The sequence below is a fragment of the Glycine soja genome, chromosome 15 (assembly GCF_004193775.1).
Source record: "Glycine soja cultivar W05 chromosome 15, ASM419377v2, whole genome shotgun sequence".
In the NCBI taxonomy this organism is placed as follows: domain Eukaryota; kingdom Viridiplantae; phylum Streptophyta; class Magnoliopsida; order Fabales; family Fabaceae; genus Glycine; species Glycine soja.
Genome location: NC_041016.1, coordinates 25,106,447 through 25,127,322, shown reverse-complemented (window position 1 = coordinate 25,127,322; position 20,876 = coordinate 25,106,447). Strand labels below are relative to the sequence as shown.

Genomic DNA, 20,876 nt, shown 5'->3' with positions numbered 1-20,876 from the left:
AAACTTAATCATTTACGTGATAAAATAAATAAGACACATGACATTATATGATTGAATAATATATAGCACACATTGATCTAACTTATTTTAAGATCACACTGAAATAACGACGGTCATTTGTATTTGTCAATTTCAGTTGAGTACACCAAATCAACAAATAGATTTGGCTATTTTTGCACTAATCATGAAGCTGACTTGGACTGCCATGTTGTCAAATTTTTACTCTTCAATTAAAAATATACTCATGCCAATAATATATTTTAAAATAGACCCATTTTGATAAGTTTTTAAAAGAAACCTAGAAGGGTCCGTCACTCCTATTCCTTAAGCTTCACAATTCTGATTTCTTATTCAAAAGAATTGTCTTTTTCTCCTTGATCTCCCTCCTCAAGAAACCTCAAAATCTTAAAGACTTGGAGCTTGGTGTTTGTGCTCTAAGGAAATTCTTTTCTCTTCTTTTTGGTGTTCAATTGTGTCTTTTAGTGTGGTAATTTCATTTTTCTCTAAACACCCATGGAAGTTCACGGAAAAACTTATTTTTTAGTGTTTTAATTTTGTTTTGGTTGGCTTTGGTGTTTGGTTGATGCATCTATAGTGTGACTATTGTGGGAGTGGAGGAAAACTTCTCTCTTTGACCCATAGCTCACTTCTTTCCATTCCTTCTTTACAAAGTCATTTTAAGTTTGAACAAGTAAGATAATTAAGCTTGTTCTTTGAATTGTAATTAATTTTATTGTTTGAAATTGTTCATTTTGAATCTCAAATGTTGGTTTTATATAAAGTTCATTGAGGTTTTGGAATCCTTGAGAAGCCATGCACTACTAGAAAATAAGGTTTTAACATCGGTTATTTAAGACTTTCAACATCAGTTATTAATTGATGTTGAAAGTACCGATGTGGAAAGTAGTATCATTAACATCGGTTTTTCAAAACCGATGTTAACTAATAAATACAACATCGGTTATTTAAATAAGCGATGTTATATGATACGAATTATGAAAAAAAAAATTATAAATCTATAAATTAACATCGGTTTTTTAAAAAACTGATGTTGTAAGTGACATTTAACATCGGTTTTTTTAAAAAACTGATGTTGTAAGTGACATTTAACATCGGTTTTTTAAATAACCAATGTTAAATGTGACATGTGACATCGGTTTTTTAAAAACTGATGTTGTAAGTAACATTTCACATCAGTTTTTTAAAAATCTGATGTTGTAAGTGATATTTAACATCAGTTATTTAAATAGGCGATGTTATATGATATGAATTATGAAGAAAAAAAAGTTATAAATCTATAAATCAACATCGATTTTTAAAAAACTGATGTTGTTAGTGACATGTAACATCGGTTTTTAAAATAACCGATGTTAAATGTGATATTTGACATCGGTTTTTAAAAAACTGATGTTGTAGGTGACATTTCACATCGGTTTTTAAAAAAACTGATGTGAAATGTTACTTACAACATCAGTTTTTTTAAAAACCGATGTTAAAAAATGTTGAGGTAAGTGACATTTAACATCAGTTTTTAAAAAAACTGATGTTGTAAGTAACATTTCACATCAGTTTTTTTAAAGACCGATGTTGTTTTAGAAATTTATTTTTAACATGATGTCTGTTTTTTCAATAAATCCCAAAAATAACCTGCAAATTTTAAAATCAGACCACACAACATATAATTTTCATTCTGTTTTGAAACAGTTTTTACCAGAAAATTCAATAAGAAATTTACTAATTACTATGAATTTAAAACATATTTAATGTTGAGACATGAATTGTAAATTAAGTAAGTAAATATAAACTACAATTACAAGATTGTCTAAACATCCTAAGTTTCATTTTTCACTTTCAAATAGTACTTTGCCCACTGGTTGCGAAGCGCCTTCAATCTTTCTGGTTCCAATGGTCTAGGATCAGTGAAATACTGCATGATATAATAAAACATAAGTTAATAATATATTAGCAATCATAATAATATGAAATTTGGTGAATTAAAAATTACCATTTCCCAATTATTCTGGAAATTTCCTAAGATTATAGTTGACATCCAATGCATGACGTAATACCCACACTCAGTGCTTCCTTTTTGTCTATTACACTAAATACATTATGAAATTTAGATATGCAACGTTCAGTACAAATTAGTCTACACAATACTAAAATATAAGTGAAAACATATTGTTTAAATAACTTACTTTAACAACAATCCACCTAGCAGGAGTCTTGGATTTACTTTGTTGAGTATCGTCAAGTCCTTTCAAAGCACTATTGAATACAAACATATATTCTTATTGTACATTTAAAATTTTGATTTACCTGACTAATGCTAATGCAAATATATTAAAAAACAACACTGACCTATTAATTATGCCTTTGAGGTAGTTGTCTGGCTTATTATGCAACGAACAAAACCAAATGACAACATTTTCCTTAGGCAAAATGACGACCATTTGCCAATGTGCACTGCAGTGGAGACCAATATATGTTATTATACTATTATACATTATTTAAATTCATTTGTTGAGTTTAAGTTACCCATTCAAGTAGGCTCCTAGGTACACATCTCGTTTTGAATTTTGCATCCAGTTCTTAATGTAATTTTCTGATTCAAATTGTGATTGGCCAGATCTCTGGATAGACTGTGGCTCGAGGAATCCATACACATCGATATTCCCAGCTCGCATACTTGTCTCAGTCATATGCCTATTATTGTTAACACAAAGTAAATTATGCATGAAGGTAAAACAATAAATTAGGTAACTAACAATAATCTAAATTGACTTACAGAATCCACAACTGTATAACAGATATGCTGAGACATTGACCACCATGTGCAATTTCAGACAGATCTTCATGCTTTATGTACAAGGGAAAGTTTTCATTAAATAGGCCAAACAAGGTAGCATCCCACATAACCTGCAATGGCTTCAGAAAAAGCTGTGGAATGGTCAATGTCATTAGATATAGCGGATCATCGACCTCATCATCCGGCCTATCTGCAGGTTTCGCGGGTCTCACAGCTCCCTGTTTATCCAACATAATTAATTGACATAATTTAATCACAGTAAACATTTTAATTGGAAAAATAAGCATTTAATGACACTAAAATACCTGTTCTGATAAACGCTTGACTAGATGTGTCGGCCAAGCAAGGAATGTGTTAAGAGCCTGTCCCACGACCTTAACCTCTTTAGTGGGTACAGGAATGGGAGCATCTACATCTCTAATCTCCTCAACACCAACCTTAACTTGATCATGCAGCAAAGGAATGTTGTGAATTGTTGTAGATCCCTCATAAACTCTTCCTAGGGCAACCAGGCGAGAAGGATATTCTTCAATATACAACCCACATTTGTATGAGTCACCGGTGTCTAGATCGTTCCCTGAGGGATCAACACAACTCTCCTTTGTGCTGACATGAGCAGCTGAAGGACCAACATCAGGTTCAGGAGGCAGTGCGAGTCCCTGTGATTGCATTTGGCTGAGGGATAACATTATCCGTCGAGTGACTTTTTCTGTGATTGAATCCTCTAGTTGGTCCTTGATTTGTTGCGTCAACTGTTGCAGGTATTCGGGAGCAATGGAGGAGGTCCTTGAAGCTGATCCAAAGTATTGTTTGATGGTTATACCAGCTCCTACAGCACGCACACGACCAGGGTGTTCTGGTCGCCCAATGGCAGCAGTCAGTATATCATGACGTCCATGGGTAACAAAGGAACCCTGTGAGGCCTGCTCCTCAAGCGCATCCTGTGAAGAACACATTTATTCTATACTTAATCACACAATAAAAAAAATAATTACAATTATGAATTGAAAGTGACTTACAATCTTGTCAGCAATTTCCTTTGCTGCTTCAGATGTCATGTCACCAGTTTTCTTGGTGTGGGCTAGCTTCCACTTCACGTGTCGTTTGATGGGAGATGGAGGATCAATGACGGTGTCAGTGCTTCCGGATTGAGTTGCTTCCTCTAGTTTTTTCTTTCTCTTCTCATCCATCAACTTTTTTTCTAAATATTCATAACCCCCACGAGACATCACGTGAGGGGCAGTGTTTTGTTTTTGGACAGCTTGTGCTTTTTTTCGAACATTCTGTAAAAATGAAACATTAATGAAACTCATGATTACAATGTATTATAATAAGTTCATTTAAAGTTAAAAAAATGAAAATCCCAAATTAGTTACCTCCCATGAAGGGTCTCTACGGCTCTGGCAAAATTGGGTCCATTTCTCCTTGCTAATGCCGTACATTTTGCATACAGTGTCATCAACACTATCCTTGTCAGCTGCAAGTGCCCATTTCGACGTCAAATCAGACTTAAACTGTCTCCACCGCTCCCCCACAGTCTGAAGTATTTTCTTTTTTGTCCTTAAATCAGATGCTTCAGGGATATCAAATTCAGCCTAACAAAGAGTAAATTAGGTTTTATTAATACTAAATTCAAATATTTGGCTAACAAACAATATGGAACATGAAATAATACATGATACCTGAATATCCTCCCATATCAAATCCTTCTGAGTAATAGGGACATGCTTCCAATTTTCGTATGTGACATCCACCTTATCACGAGCAACGATCCCTAAATATGTTCTAAATTTCTTGCTGTGGGGACCGTCTGCTTTGCCAGTAACAGGATCCACATGGACAAGGGGTCTCTCTGCCCCAACTGGTCTAGTCGCCAATAATCTTAGGCGTGAGGCCTTTCTAGTCCGCTTCAATGGTGGTGACGACGAATGCGATGTTACACCAGTAGAAGGAGGAGGAGGCGGAGGAGAGTTTGACTGTGTAGCCATTTGGCTGTGAAAAAAAAAAACATTAATTCAATATGTTATAAAAAATAAATGCGTATGAATGTAATTAAATGAATTGAAATTAAGTACAAAATAAAAAAAATTACATTAGACGATGTTAATTAATTCTCCTTCATCGTGATCATTACGATTAGCATGAACATCGTCAGTTTCTTCTCCGATGACATTAGGTGACAATTGTGTGGACAAAGGACTAACATAAGTATCAATGTATGAATAATCATCTTCAACATTGACACCTATTGTTTTTCCATGTAAAACCACTGACCACCTTTGATCACAAGGGTCTTCGACATAAAATACTTGTTTCGCTTGTTCTGCCATAATGAAAGGATCATTCTGGTATGCGAGTTTGTTAAGATCCACCAACGTAAATCCCACATCATCGGTCCGCACACCGGTATTACTGTCAACCCACTTACATTTGAAAACACAGACAGTGAATTTGACATAGTTAAGCTCCCAAATTTCTTCAATGAAACCAAAGTAAGGGATGAAAGCTACACAAGGATTGTCATCATGTACACTAGCGAAGTGTTGAGATTCAGCCCTTAGGGTAACCCCACTGTTTTGCATTGTACTTTTTTGGTCTTGTGCTTTTGTATAGAAGGAATACTTGTTTATATCATATCCTTGCCAAGTTATAACATTTCTTTTAGGTCCATCTGCTAGCTTTCTCAACATTTCAGAAGCATTATCATCAGCCAAGATTGTGTGTTTAAACCAATCTAGGAAAGTCTTGTTATGTTTTTTCAACACTGAGTTCTTCGACATTTTTGGATTACTTTGTTTGACTAAATTTTCATGACGAACTATGTATGGCAAAACTTCATTACTATTATTCAACACATACAAGTGAGCTTGTTGCAAATCTTCTACACTTGGAGTGATGACATGCAGTCCTCTTGAACCCTTACCTCTTACTCTTTCGTCATGCCGAGACTCGGGAAGCCCAACAGGTTTAGCTTTTTCAATGTACTCTGAACAAAATTCAATGGCTTCTTCTGCAATGTACCTTTCAACAATAGATGCTTCAGGACGGTGTAGATTTTTGGTATACCCTTTTAAGATCTTCATGTATCGCTCAACCGGATACATCCACCGCAAATAAACAGGACCACAACATTTGATTTCTCTGACTAGATGAATAATTAAGTGAACCATGATGTCAAAGAATGCAGGCGGAAAATACATCTCCAACTCACACAATATAATAGCAGCCTCATTTTCCAGTTCGTCTAACTTCACAGGATCAAGAACTTTGCTACATATAGAATTGAAGAAAAAGCACAGCCGAGTTATGGCAAGCCTGACTTTGTTAGGCAAAATGTCTCGTATGGCCACCGATAACAATTGTTGCATCAAGACGTGACAATCATGAGACTTTAAGCCTACCAACTTAAGATCCTTCAAATGCACAAGGCTCTTAATATTTGAAGAGTATCCTTGTGGAACTTTGACCCGTCGTAGGCATTGACAAAAACTGAACTTTTCCTTTCTGGACAAAGTATGACAAGCTGGAGGCAAGTATATTTTTCTACCATCAGACCTTGGATGTAACGACGCTCGAATACCCATCTCGGCTAGATCTTGACGAGTATTCAAACCATCTTTTGTCTTGCCGTGAATGTTAAGGAGCGTCCAAATGAGACTATCACATACATTTTTCTCCACATGCATAACATCAATACAATGTCTAACATCTAGATCAACCCAATACGGAAGATCAAACAAAATCGACCTTTTCTTCCATATGCAAGTCTTATTTTTGTCTTTCTTTTGGACCTTTCCAAATATTGTATTTAGGTGTTGAACCCGCTGGAAAATCTGGTCACCAGTCAACGGTACCGGTGCATTTTCATGCTCTTGACTTCCATTAAATGCTTTTTTCAATCGTCGGTAAGGATGATGAGGTTTAAGAAAACGTCGATGCCTAGTGTAAACTGTTTTTCTTCCATGTTTCAGTTGTATGTAGCTTGTGTCTTCTTCACAGATGGGGCATGCACGATGGCCTTTAACACTGTAACCGCTCAAATTCCCATATGCTGGAAAATCATTAATGGTACAAAAAAGCATTGCACGTAAATTAAATGTCTCATTTCGAAACCCATCAAACACTAAAACTCCTTCGTCCCACAACTTTGTAAGGTCTTCAATCAAGGGATTGAGATAAACATCGATGTCATTTCCTGGCTGTCTTGGGCCCGTTATCATCATAGACAACATCATGTATTTTCGTTTCATACACAACCAAGGAGGCAAATTGTAAATCACTAGCAAAACTGGCCACGAACTGTGTTGCGTGCTTAAACTGCCATATGGATTCATTCCATCAGTGGCTAGTCCAAGCCTAAGATTTCTTGCCTCTTTGCCAAAATCCGGATACAAACGGTCTATCTTCTTCCATTGCAAGGAATCAGCCGGATGACGAAGCATTCCATCACAGTTTCTCTCATTTGCATGCCATGTAAGGTCTTTTGCGTCGTCTCCATTAGCAAACATACGCTTAAACCTTGGAATGATCGGAAGATACCACAACACCTTCGCTGGGGGGCCCTTGTTTGAGTTTTCATCACTACTACACTCCTCATCATCCTTGAGTTTGTACCGTGATACCCCACACCTAGGGCATTTCGACATTTCTTGAAATTGATGTCTGTATAATATGCAATCATTCGGGCAAGCATGAATCTTCTAATACTCCATACCCATAGGACACAATATTTTCTTTGCTTGATAGTAACTTTTAGGCAATGTGTTTTCCTCTGGAAGCATGTCGTGCACTACTTGAAGCAGTGAACTAAAGCTTTTGTCACTCCACCCATATCTGGCTTTGATATTAACCAGACTTAAAACTGCCGACAACAGCGTCAACGAATTCTTGCACCCCGGATACAAAGGTTTCTTTGAATCAGTTTGTAATGTATCATACATAGGGGCATGTGCTTGCTGAAAAGACTCTTGTCCAAGGTCACGAATCATATCCTCCAAGCGATCTCCCATTTCTACATCAAACGGTTCGGATTGTTGCCCACTCTGCATGTCTGTCATTTCACCATGCCATATCCACGTCGTATAATTCCTCTTAATTCCATCACACAACAGATGCTCTCGTATGTCATCCAGTATTTGTCGTCTTCCATTCAAACAATTGATGCAAGGACAATAATATTTTCCATCTTCATCCGGTTGACCTCTTTCTGAAGCAAATTGTAAGAATTGCTCGACGCCTTCCTCATATTCTGGGCTGATGCGACTTTCATTCATCCAACTTCGATCCATCTAAGTAATAACTCGGTCATACTCTCAAAGTTATTCGATGCATGAAAATCTCACTTTTTTATTAAAGGTGTGGCCCTATCCCATTCGGCAAGACCGTCTTTTATGGTAGCTTCATACATCAGGGTTAATTCTATTTTGTTAAATTTGACAAAATTTTGGCAGCATTTCGCATTGGTCTCTAAGTACACGACATGAAATCGGTGAAATTAATTTCCCGATAATCAAGTATGCACTCAGAGAACAACTAGAAATGCATTACCAAAATTTCATCAAATTAAACAAAATAATTTTAACCTTAACACATGAATCTACCATAAAAATATCAGTCTCCCCAAACTGTCCAAACGGACAATTCAAGATTGAATACAATGATTAATGCAAACTGTCCGCAAGAATCATTGCATCCAATCTCAAACGGGAATCTAAGATTCACTCATCATGAACACAATTTGTATAGCATATATCAATTGTCATTAATGGCAGTGAACACGTAATAAAAATATTCATTGGTAACAAACATTTGTACCTGTGATGATGAGCAGCACGGTCCAAAATGAAAGCAAGAATCAAAGAAATAACTGAATGAACACCTACATAAGACAATTTTGTGTATGATAAAAAAAAAGAGTAAGATTAAGTATAACAAGCGCTCAGAAGATATGAAAACAATTTATTCTAAATTATATCAAAAAAAATGTCTTACTTCTTTCTCTTTTCGGATATATATATATATATATATATATATATATATATATATATATATATATACACACACGCACACACACAACTTCTATTACCTCTCAGAAGATCACAGAACTGCACTGTGGACAGGCCCAGTCACAGGGTCCCCCACTTTCTTTATGGCTTCAAACGTTGTGCCATCCACTAGTATCCCTGTCATTGAATCAAGTCGTGTTATTGCATGTCTCATTAGAAAATGACATGACATGAGTTTAATTTAATTATAACGAGAAGTGTTAAAAACCTATATATTTTTTTAAAGCATTCTTTTAATCAAATTTTTTATAACGAGTTAAACCTTATTGAAAATATAAACTGCTCTGCTCTGTCTCCGTGTGACACAATTTTCATTATTCATATAACCAAACTCATCCAATAATAGTAGTACACTCGATCGGAACATAAATAACAAAAGGGTAATAGTAGGAATTCAGAATACTGTTAAATTATAAGATGAATCTCACAAAATTAATAAAATAATAAGATATGAATCTCACTAAATAATTAATAAATATAATTTTTTTTAATGGGTAGTAACAAGTAATTTTATTGTCAGCTTGTGAGAACAGAATAATAAAAACAAAAAAAGTACCGTCAACTTTAGTTGAGTTGTTAGTCTTCAATCTTAATTACCCACGACTCTTCTCATCTTCCAAGTTCCAACTACCTGTGCAATGCATGCCGTCAATGCTCAGAATAAATCATAATCTGCTATTTTTGTATTACCCTCTCTCCTTAGTATTTTTGAAAAAGTAAAGTGTATTATAAGTCCCCTTAGTAGCATATTGATTCAATCTTGTCCAACATTATCAAGATACGCTAAATCAATCCCAGTGATATATTGATTAAATTTGAGCTATATTTTGTCAGATTTTATTTTAGCGATTCCATTTTAAAAGGCAAAAGAGAACAAATACACAAACAAATATCTTCTTGGTGGTGGGGCCAGTCTGCAAATTTATTAATAGCCTAATGAACTCTACGAAGTACACTAAAGATCATGAACTAAAAAACATAAACAAGTTTATAGATTTTGTCACTAGTATGGCAATCATACAAGTTTACTGATTAAGGTAGAAGTAACTTGTGATATCAGGGATTTAAATCCTGAAGTGTCTACTCTGGAGATAATACTGTGTAGATTCCTAATAAAAAAATAAAACAAAAAAGATGTGTTATACTAAAGTAAAAAAGCTTTTCAGTCATAATAGCCTAAACATTGATTATATAGATTTTTTAAAATTTTACTTCGGAAACCAGTGCCATCTTAGTGCCAGTTGTGTATTTTTTTTTTTGTTAACCAAACTCTATTGTACATTATTAAGATAAAATTTTGACAGAAGAATAACACTAAAAAAATAAATAACTATATCTAGTTTTATCTTCAAATAAATCCTTTTGGCATTTAAGCTAATAGGAGGGAGTGGTTAATGTGTCCTGACCAAGTGAAAAAGGAAAGCCAGGCCAAGCTATACTCTTGGACAATGGTATGGCTGTGCAATAGTGCATGTTTGATTTTCAAGCTTCTCATAACAAATGTCTTCCAAACTTCAAATATCAATCAGTATTCAGCAAGTTCAAACATCAAAACCACAACTATTAAATCCCACAGTTAAAATTACAATCAACAATACACAAAAAAAAAAGTCCTTAAGAACTGACACGCAATCGATTTGGTAACACTAAAAGGAAAACAAGGCACATTCACTTCAATCACAACGTAACATAGGTTTTCTATCCAATTAGATTAATACAGTTCAAACCAACCAAACCTAAAATATTACATCCCCTTTTCTAATTTCTCGTTTCAAAACAAAAAATATATATATAATCCTATACAAACAACGACTCCGTAGTATGATGAATAGAGAATGCGTAATGTAATAAGGAAAAGGAAAAGTGAGAAGGGAAGAGAAGAAGCGTACCGAAGAAGAAGAAGAAGAAGAGAGGGTTTGAGAGAGTGAGAGTAAAAAGGGTAGAAGCGAGAGAGGCACGATTCTGTGTAGTGACTGATGGGTTTTGTCTACAATTGTTCTTTTTTGACCGTGTCTAGCACTCTTTTAGTTTAGAACGAACGAAATGTTACACTTTCAATTTCATGATGGATCCTACATCATCAGCACCCCCAAATACTTAATGATTACACGTGAATTAACATATTTTGGCTTTAATTAATTCGATGATGAATGTCATCAGACTTTTTTTATTCATAAGCAGTCATTTCTTAAATATGTGTCATGAAACACGTTTTCTTATTGTATTTATTTATGAGTTTATTTTAATACATTATTATTATTATTATAAAATATATTTTAATTAATTAAAATTATTTTAAATATAATATTATAATTATTACAAAATTCAATAAATTTTAATTATAAAAAAACATGCTTAGCTAATAATATAAAAATCATAATTAAATTATTTATTTATTCATTCATTCTTTTACACCGTGGCCATTAGAATTAAATTTAAACCTTAAGTAAATTGTTTAAGTTCATATTTATAAAAACAATTCAAGCATGCTCTTTGAGAATCAATTAATTGGTATTGTCAGAATCTATGTGCAATTAAATTTACGTAGGTGTGCATAAAATTCATGTAAATATACGAGAAATTTATTATGGAATAAGCAAGTAAACAATTTATCTTCACATTTAATAATTTCAGTGGTTTATTTCATAATAAAGTTGTGTTTATTATTTAAGTTAAATTTTCATACACTATTAATGCAAATATATTTTAAACTATTAAATAATTATAAATTATGTTAAATATGATAATTAATGTAATTATTATAAAAACTACCAATTAAATTATACACGACAATCTATGTAATTAAATAGAAGTATTTTTTTTAACTGCCAGAAATTTTAAATAAATTATTTTTGTTAATGAGTGTTTTAAAATATTAGTTAAAAATTATTTCATGTTTTTTTTTCAATTTTTTTAATTTAGGTCTTAAAATAATATTATTGAAAAAGTTCTGATAATTAATCATTTTAAAGAGAATATTTTTTTTTTCATTTACTCAAAATCTGTGGACCGTTTACACCAGATTTTAATGGAAGTAATATTTAAATCTCTCACGCGCGAGTGGCTGCTTTCTCTCCCCTTTCTTCAAGAATTTGGATTACATTGGTAGTTAATTAATTACTAGTACAATGTATGCCCAATAAAGTAGTCGAATTTAGTTAACCCATGTGAATTTTCATAATTATTACGACATGACCCAAACAATCAATGTGGCTGCTCCTAGAAGGAATTGTTAGAATAAAAAATGAACCCAATTAGACGTTTAATAGACTTAATCATGATCAACATCATTAACGTTTAGTTTTCATTAAAACCAAATTAATAGTTAAATTGTTTTGATCCAATTAAACTTTGTCGTCTAAAATACGGAAAGAAAAGTTTGTTGAATAATTAGTATTACCAGTAATTACTCTAAATTTGTTATTTCCTATATTAAATACATGCCGACTAAGTTAAATCAGTTTGCTGTTTTATTAGTAAAATAGAAAAAACTAGAAAATAAATCCTTTTGTTATTTCCTATATTAAATACAACTTTTGTCTACTCTAAATTTTATCCACTTATCTTCAAATAAATCCTTTTGTTATTTTTCTTACCTTTTATTAGTAAATAAATATTTTATCCTTAATATTAAAATAATCATATTAAATAAATTAAATAAATTTTTATTTTAATAATACTTATTTCAAAAAAGAAAGAAATCCCTACATATTCTACGACCTCTATTTCAAACATATTAAAAAAAAAGAAAACTAAAAAGTCACCGGCCCAACGACTTCTAAAAAAATCAAATTTCATAATAAAGTCAAAGAAATTTGGACCAACAATGTTTTTTTTCATCTACAAGATCCAAATCCAAAATCTTACTTTAACTCACTACTATTTGGACCAACAATTTATCGATATACAACTTAATATTTGATTTATTTTTCTATAATCAAAGTTTTTAAATAAAAATTAAAAAAAAATCAGGAATACATGGATACTTATGTTTTTTTTTATATATCTAATCAATATCTCTTATTTATCTCTTCATATCTCAAATCTCATTACCTATAACATTTATACTTTTTTTTTTACTTTTCTTTCTCTCTCACTAGGTATTGTTAGCATATTAGGTATTTATCAATAATTTTTCTATTCTTTATGATATACTTCCTCATCTGTTCTTAAAAATATAAGATTATTTTTAAAAAAATCCTTAAATACAAGGCATAGTGCATTTTAATTATTAACAATTATTTTTTATATAATAAATTGTTGATTAATTTTCATGGGATATAATCACATTTTTTAAAATATGCATCTTCTTAACGGCATGTATTTAGTATTATGCAAGAATCATATCTTAAATTAATTTTTATAATTTTTTATAAATAACTTTGCTTAGTCAAATGATAAAAAATATGACGAAGTCTGGTCAAATTTTGTTGATTAAATAATAATAAGATTAAAATTACGAAATTCATTTTAAAAATGTAGTTTAATTTTTAAATGTTTACCTTTTGAATTTATAATTGTTTCTTAATTATTATATTTTTTTAATTAAAATATAATTAATAACACAATATATGATTTTTTTAAAAATATTTAAATAATTAAAAAAAAAGTTTATATTAACATCGGTTTTTGGAAAACCGATGTTAACGTATGATACGTTAACATCGGTTTTTTAAAAACCGATGTTAACGTAGATGCATTAACATCGGTTTTCTAAAAAACCGATGTTAACGTGTATGCATTAACATCGGTTTTTTAAAAACCGATGTTAACGTATATGCATTAACATCGGTTTTCTAAAAAACCGATGTTAATGGATACACGTTAACATCGGTTTGTGAAAAACCGATGTTAACATCATTAGTTAACATCGGTTTTTTAAAAACCGATGTTAACGTGTATGCATTAACATCGGTTTTCTAAAAAACCGATGTTAACATATTATACGTTAACATCGGTTTTTGAAAAACCGATGTTAACATCATTAGTTAACATCGGTTTTCCAAAAACCGATGTTAACGTGTATGCATTAACATCGGTTTTTTGGAAAACCGATGTTAAGAAGGATACTTTATTTACAAATATGCCACTGCGTTTAACTTAACATCGATTTTGTATAAAACCGATGTTAATAAGCCGATGTTAAAACTACTTTTTGTAGTAGTGATGAAAGGACTTTATTATGCATTTTCGAAGTTGCAGATCTAGGCTTAAGCAATCCCTAATGTGAAGGCTTAAGCATGAGTAATATTTTCATGAAAAGATAAGAGACTAAAACATAATTTATCTAGAAAATTTACATTCATTGCCACATCAGATTAGTATTCCACATGACAAGTCGCATGACTATCAACTTAGATACCACGTCATCACTTAACATTAATACTTAACAATAAGGACTAAAAATGTTAATGTAAAAATATAAGAGTATGTTTGATTTGCTAAAAGTTATAGTACTCTATATGACAAATATTATTGTTTCATGTTTGATAAAAGGATTATGAGACAACACAACTTAAACAGATGAGGACAGAACAAAAATTCAACTTTTTGTTACTTGAAAAATCATGAGATAACTTTTTGTTTAAGATACAAAGTGTTCAAAAGGCACATATATCTCCACCTTTGTCTTATTTTCCACCCATGTTTTCTCTATAGAAACACAAATCTAAATTTGAAACACTAAATTTAAATTCTCATTATCTTCTAGTTGCAACAACCTTATCATGACATGTATTTTATAATGCACGTTATTTATTAGTTGGAATAACCTTATCATGTCATGTATTTTGAATTTACATTATCATCTACCACTTAACTAACTTGTATATGTTCTGTATTTTGGATTCAGATAATAATAATAATGTATATTGAGTGACATGTATTTTATAATGCACGTTATCTATTAGTTGGAATAACCTTATCATGTCATGTATTTTGAATTTACATTATCATCTACACGTAACTAACTTGTATATGTTTTGTATTTTGGATTCAGATAATAATAATAACGTATATTGAGTTTAATAGCCATGCATTGACAATGTAGAATAGATTTATAATATCATTCAATCACAAATCATCGTTTATCTGACTTTTAAGATAATTATTATTAGAATCAACAAACTTACTATACATGGGGTTTTGTGCATAAACTTTTTTCCTCATGTATATTATATTAGTATAATTAGTATTAAAAAAGGATTGTCCATTATTCATTCAACAATTACATGATAAAAATTGTCTTATAATTCAAGTACTTATCTTCTTGTCCTATTCTATTCTATTTGTTTTTGTACAACTACTACCAGTGAAGATTAGGTACAAAGATTAAAAACAAAAATCTTCAAAAGCTGAGGGAGGAAAAACATATTTTTACCCTAAAAATTGTGTTAAGAAAATGTAATTTCCCCATCCAAAAAGGAAATAACCACACCCCGACATTTTTTTTTTGAGTAAATATTGAAATTCGTCTTCAAAAATATGAGATGCTGACAAATTAATTCTTGACAAATAAAATATTTAAAGTAAATAATTGAATATGTAAAAAGTGCGACAAATTAACTATATAGACAATTCGAAGACAAATCCTAATTTTTGTAACTTAATGTCAAATTTTTGTAACTTAATGCCAAATTAATTCTCAAAAATATAAATTATTATTAAATTAATTTTTGAACATTACAACTTAACTTAACTTAGACATGATTGATTTGTCACAGGGAATAAATTTATATTTTTTATATTTTAAAAATCAATTTATTAGGTCTTCACGTCTTGAGGGACCAACCAATCTGGTTATTTTTATTTCTTTTCTTACTTCTTCTGGTTTAGTATTTAAATATTTGTCTGGCTCCCAATCAACCAACAAGTTTTCTCTAGAGGAGTAGGAGGTAGGAAGAAGAAAGGGGGGACTAGTCCCGCTGATTAGTCTGCTGTTTCTAGCTCCATTCTATAGTAATGGCCAAGTCTGTTGTTGCTAATCCTCCTTTCCTTCGTCCTCTGCATCAACTAGAATTTCTGAGATGCCCTCGCCTTTCTTCTAAATCTCAGTTTCACCCTCGCCGCTTCCGCTCTCAACCCCAAAGCATCATTCGTGCTATATCCGCAGTTGCCGCAGAATCGGTAAACTTCACCCCTTCCCTCATTCCTCCAATCATATTCATAATTTCCCTATTTAACGCAACACTGCCACTTAGATATATTTGTCATGCTCTTTTGGCTGAATATCATGCTCCTTTCATGCTATTAAGCTTACCGTTATAATTGATTTTTTTTCTCTCTTAGGAATTGAGTTTAACAAATATATGGTATGATCACGGTTTAGGGTAAATGATCATTTTGATCCTTGAAATGTGTAAACTGGTGTCAATTCGGTCATTGAAGGAATGAAAATTCTTATTGAGTCTCAAAATATCTAAAAAGTGCAAAAATGGCTACAACTTAATAACAAATTGGTCCCAAACTTTAAAACTTAATGTCAAAATAATTCTGGAAAATACAACCTAATATCAAATTGGTTTCTCAAAACTTATGACACGCATTAATTGTTGCACTTTTTACATGTTCAAGGACTAAGTCAGAATTTTTATTCTTTCAGCAACTAAATTATGTTTACAAATTCAGGAACCAAAATAGGCATTTACAAGGTTTTTTTTTTCCTCTAAAATATTTGAAATTATTTTATTCTGCTTGTTGCCTGAGAGATTTCGTCATGTGATGTTCAAGTAGTTAGGTATGGACGACGGGTGCATAAATGAGCTGCTAAGTGGTACATGATTTCAAATTTCGGTCCGCATTTGCAATTGCAATCAGTAATAGTACGGTTTAAAATCATGACTTATACTACTAATTCGTATGGCCAATTTTCTTTTTCTTTTTCTTTTGGCAAAAGTTGTATGAACACTACAAGGCACTTTTTGATAAGTTGTCAATTATTTCATTTGCAAGAATTTTAAATTTTCGTAATGCAGTAAATTTGAGACAGCTATAGCCTATATGATATCTGTTTTTTGCCAATATCAATTTATATCAAGGCCATAAACAAAAAACTCTGACTTGTGTTAGGATTTTTATTAATTTTTCTTTCAGGAGTTAGGTACACAGCAGGATCAAGCAATTGAAGCAGACATCTTCGCTTGCCCTGTATGTTATGAACCATTGATAAGAAAAGGTCCTTCTGGCCTTAACTTGTAAGTCAGCTAGATATCACATGCATGATGTTAGGTGTAATTGAAGCAGATATCATGTGTCAAAAATCCTGTGTCGTACTTGTTGTAATTAACTAAATGGTTTTTGAACTTCAGACCAGCAATCTACAGGTCTGGTTTCATGTGTAAGAGATGTAAGAAGTCATATTCTAGCAAAGACAGGTATCTGGATCTAACTGTAACTGCTGGATTGAGAGACTACACTGAAATTCAACCTGCTCGGACTGAGCTTTTCAGGTATGATTAGTGTTATAACTACACTGAAATTAGACTGACATGTGTTATAACCCCTTGATACTATGTAATATAATGGTGTCAGGTACATATCCTTGCTGAGCAATTTTTATCTTATGTTTCACATACCAGTTTATCAACAATATTGTGTTATATGTCCCTTTTTCCATTTGTTTTTTATTAGAGGATTTGTTTTCTTCTTTTTGCCATTTTTATGAGTTATTGTTTTAACATGTGACATAAGTTGCATAATTCAGTTTTCTGCATGCCCCAATTGTTTGGGAAAGTTCTTATGTTTTCCTGTGTGTTTAACCTGTTATTAGGAGTCCCCTGGTTTCATTCTTATATGAAAGAGGTTGGCGTCAGAATTTCAGGCAAAGTGGCTTTCCTGGTCCCGATGAAGAGGTATGCATCCACAGCCTGTCCTGTAGTTGAAATGTGCCAATACATGAAAAATAATATTCAGGTTTCTTGGTACTTGTCAAAGAGTATTTTGGTAGACATAGCTGACTTTGTTTAATAATAAATGTATCACAGGATGGAAGTTGAGGCTCTATATCTTTTTTTCTTTTTTGCTCTGGCATTTGGCTTACCGCATTTTAGTTCAATTTCAATACATTTTGTTTGTGATGCAGTTCAAAATGGCTCAAGAGTACTTTGAATCTGCTAAAGGTGGACTAATTGTTGATGTTAGCTGTGGTAGTGGTTTATTTTCCCGGAAATTCGCCAAATCTGGAGCATATTCTGGAGTCATAGCACTAGATTTTTCTGAGAATATGCTTCGGCAATGTTATGAATTCATTAAGAAAGATGACACACTTTCAACCACGTATTCTTTTCCTTATCCTATACTTGATTTTTAATTTAATGTCACTGAAGAATGAAAAATTCTCTTTTTTTTTTGTTTGTATTTGGAGATATGGATGCCCGTAATACTGTTTCCTTTATTGTTTGCAGTAATATTGCTCTTGTAAGGGCAGATGTTTCTAGACTTCCGTTCCCATCAGGTTCAGTTGATGCTGTTCATGCTGGTGCAGCTTTGCATTGCTGGCCGTCTCCCTCCAATGCTGTAAGTGCTGTGTCAGCATGTCTTTGTGTGTAAAAGTAGTATGTTTGGGTTGGGATAACCTTTTTACTAGACTGGTATCATTTTGTGCGCCCATGTCAAATAAAAACATAAACCAGTTTAGACAAAAAGGCTGTGCCTTCCATTCACTATTTCACTCTAAAATGCATGTCTTCCTACATCTTGTTGTGATGCATTTTTACTTAAAATGCACAACTTTTTGTAGAGCTACTTGAAACTAATATATATTTGCTTGGATTTGTATATATACAAGTCAATTACTTAATTGGTTCTTCTGAAGTAAGAAATGTTTGCTAAACAGAATATTTATTGTGCCAATGTCATAACTAAAGTACTGCATCATAAATACTAGACTTCTGCTTCCAGGGATATATGAGGAGATTAGAAAGAGGTAACTGGCAGAAATTTCTGCTTTATAAAGTTGTCCTGATTGAGTGTCTGAATCTAATATTTTGTATTGAGGCAGATGCACAGAAATAAAATGGAAGTTCTTCCCTCCCTGATTTTATTGGTCAATATACATGACTGTAATGTGCATACAGATGCATACATGATACATGCAAAGATAAAGATGCATGTTTTGTATATCGAAAGTTAAGCATGTTTTATTATCTTAGAATATGGGTTTGGGCGTAACTCAATCCTACAAAATTGGCTTGTAAGGTGAGGGCTGCCTTTAGGTGATGAGTGATCTCCAACATATTATGAATAACACCTGCAGTTTAAGTGTATGTTTGGTTTAAATTATTTTGGAGAAATAATAGCTTATTTTTCAAAGATTCTCTTGGCTAAAAAAATGAATGATTATTTTTTTCTTTTCAAAATGAATAGCTGAACTAAACACATGAACAAATCTTCTGTTACCTGGTACTCTATCTTCTGAATGCGACTTTAATCTTGTGAAGAGATGTAACATGACAAATAGTTCCTGCTGCAGTCTAAAGGTGCTAGTGCCGCAGTTGTGTGCACTACTTTAAATCACTTACCTGTCTCGATAAGCTCATTCTGTTAATATTTACCCTGAAATTCTAAAACAATTAATCATGAGACGCGATTTCCTTATTTTATGGTTTTCACATATTTTATCATCAATGTGTTGATTTTACTTGATCTATATTATTTGCTTGTTCTTTGGCATATCTGTTTCACACTAGTTAAATATTGTAATTTTCATGATGACACTCCCAATATAAACTTTTTATAGGTAGCTGAAATCACCCGGGTACTAAAAAGTGGTGGAGTATTTGTTGGAAGCACTTTTCTGCGTTATAGTTCATTAACTCCCTGGTTTTTACGCCCTTTCAGAGAGGTAAACTCTGATAATAATTTTCTATGATCTTTTGTCATATATTCTGAAGTGTCAACATTTTGCATGCTGAATGTTCATTTTACGTGACTTATCTGTTTGAGTGACTACTTGATTATCTCCTGATTTAATAAATTAGACGGTGTTTTACCATTTAATAAGTTTCCCTTTAGTCCCAACCAAATTGATTTAAAGGTTTTTTGGTTTGTAGAGGATTCCACAAGGTTATGGCTATCTAACAGAGGAAGAGATCAAAGACCTTTGCACCTCATGTGGTCTTACCAATTACTCAAGCAAAATTCAGCAGGCTTTTATTATGTTCACAGCTCAGAAGCCGTAAAATTGGGTCTGATCTATTTATAACATTCATTCTCCCCTGCATTTTATCAATTCCTTCTGTATGTATGTATAATGTATTGTATCACTTGTTTCATCTGTAAAGAAATTGTAAATAAATGAGAAATGGAAAGGTCAAAACCTGAGTCTGGTGTAAAGGTTCACAGGTTGTAAAAATATATCCAAATTCTGACAACTTTCGTAAAGAACACATATTCTGTTTAAGTGCCAAAAGAGAAATAATTTGGATTGTGCCGGGTCATGTTAAGGATGTGGGGAGAGTTCATGACATGTAGCCTGTTGTGACTTGTGTGTCTAAAGTGCTATCTTGAAATTGGAAAGGTGACCATGTTAACTCAATTCTATTTTTGTAGCGTTGTCCACATGATATTGTGCTTTGATAAATTATCATTGCATATTAGGCCTCTTGCTTTGGCGGAAGCAGCATGGTTCTTGGATTTTACTTACCTGCTGTATTTCAACCTATTTGGTGCTCTATATTGGTTGTTCATTTATCTATCTCTCTATATAGAGAATTAGAGATTAGGTGGTGGCTATATGAAAGAACGACATTATGGATTAATAAGACTTGGCTTTTCCAAAAGATGAAAAGAGCTTTCACGCTAGACAGACAAGCTATCTTATATTTTTTACAAGAGTTTCCTGATAACTAGTTTTGCAATTTATATTTTTTGTTATAAACTTATGTATCCGGAAATCGAAATCTATGTCATTACATTGACCATTTGGGAAAGTAAGGAATAATGCTGTCAGAACTGCTCATTTCTACTCTTTTATTTCTAACTGCGAGTGGTTCTACTTAACCTTC

General features: G+C 32.4%; 2 protein-coding genes and 1 long non-coding RNA gene across 3 annotated transcripts; 1 reads left to right on the top strand and 2 right to left on the bottom strand.

Moving 5' to 3' along the window:
* Positions 1-1,704: 1,704 nt before the first annotated feature.
* On the bottom strand, positions 1,705-2,064 carry LOC114386838. The gene is made up of 2 exons (XR_003661185.1): positions 2,006-2,064; positions 1,705-1,927 (listed from the first exon to the last, which is right to left on the bottom strand). It is a non-coding gene; the product is annotated as an uncharacterized LOC114386838 (long non-coding RNA).
* An 85-nt stretch (positions 2,065-2,149) lies between these two features.
* Positions 2,150-8,685, bottom strand: LOC114386007. Its single transcript, XM_028346024.1, has 8 exons — positions 8,624-8,685; positions 4,492-4,801; positions 4,186-4,404; positions 3,829-4,092; positions 3,115-3,750; positions 2,789-3,027; positions 2,644-2,706; positions 2,150-2,159 (listed from the first exon to the last, which is right to left on the bottom strand). Exons 2-8 carry the CDS (start codon positions 4,795-4,797, stop codon positions 2,150-2,152), a joined length of 1,737 nt encoding a protein of 578 aa, XP_028201825.1. The 5' UTR covers positions 4,798-4,801; positions 8,624-8,685.
* A 7,035-nt stretch (positions 8,686-15,720) lies between these two features.
* Positions 15,721-20,388, top strand: LOC114385830 (uncharacterized methyltransferase At2g41040, chloroplastic-like). The gene is made up of 8 exons (XM_028345894.1): positions 15,721-15,999; positions 16,966-17,066; positions 17,181-17,321; positions 17,642-17,723; positions 17,954-18,147; positions 18,276-18,387; positions 19,610-19,714; positions 19,923-20,388. The coding sequence occupies exons 1-8, from the start codon at positions 15,835-15,837 to the stop codon at positions 20,049-20,051; spliced, it is 1,029 nt and encodes a 342-aa protein (XP_028201695.1). The 5' UTR covers positions 15,721-15,834; the 3' UTR covers positions 20,052-20,388.
* The last annotated feature ends 488 nt before the right edge of the window (positions 20,389-20,876 follow it).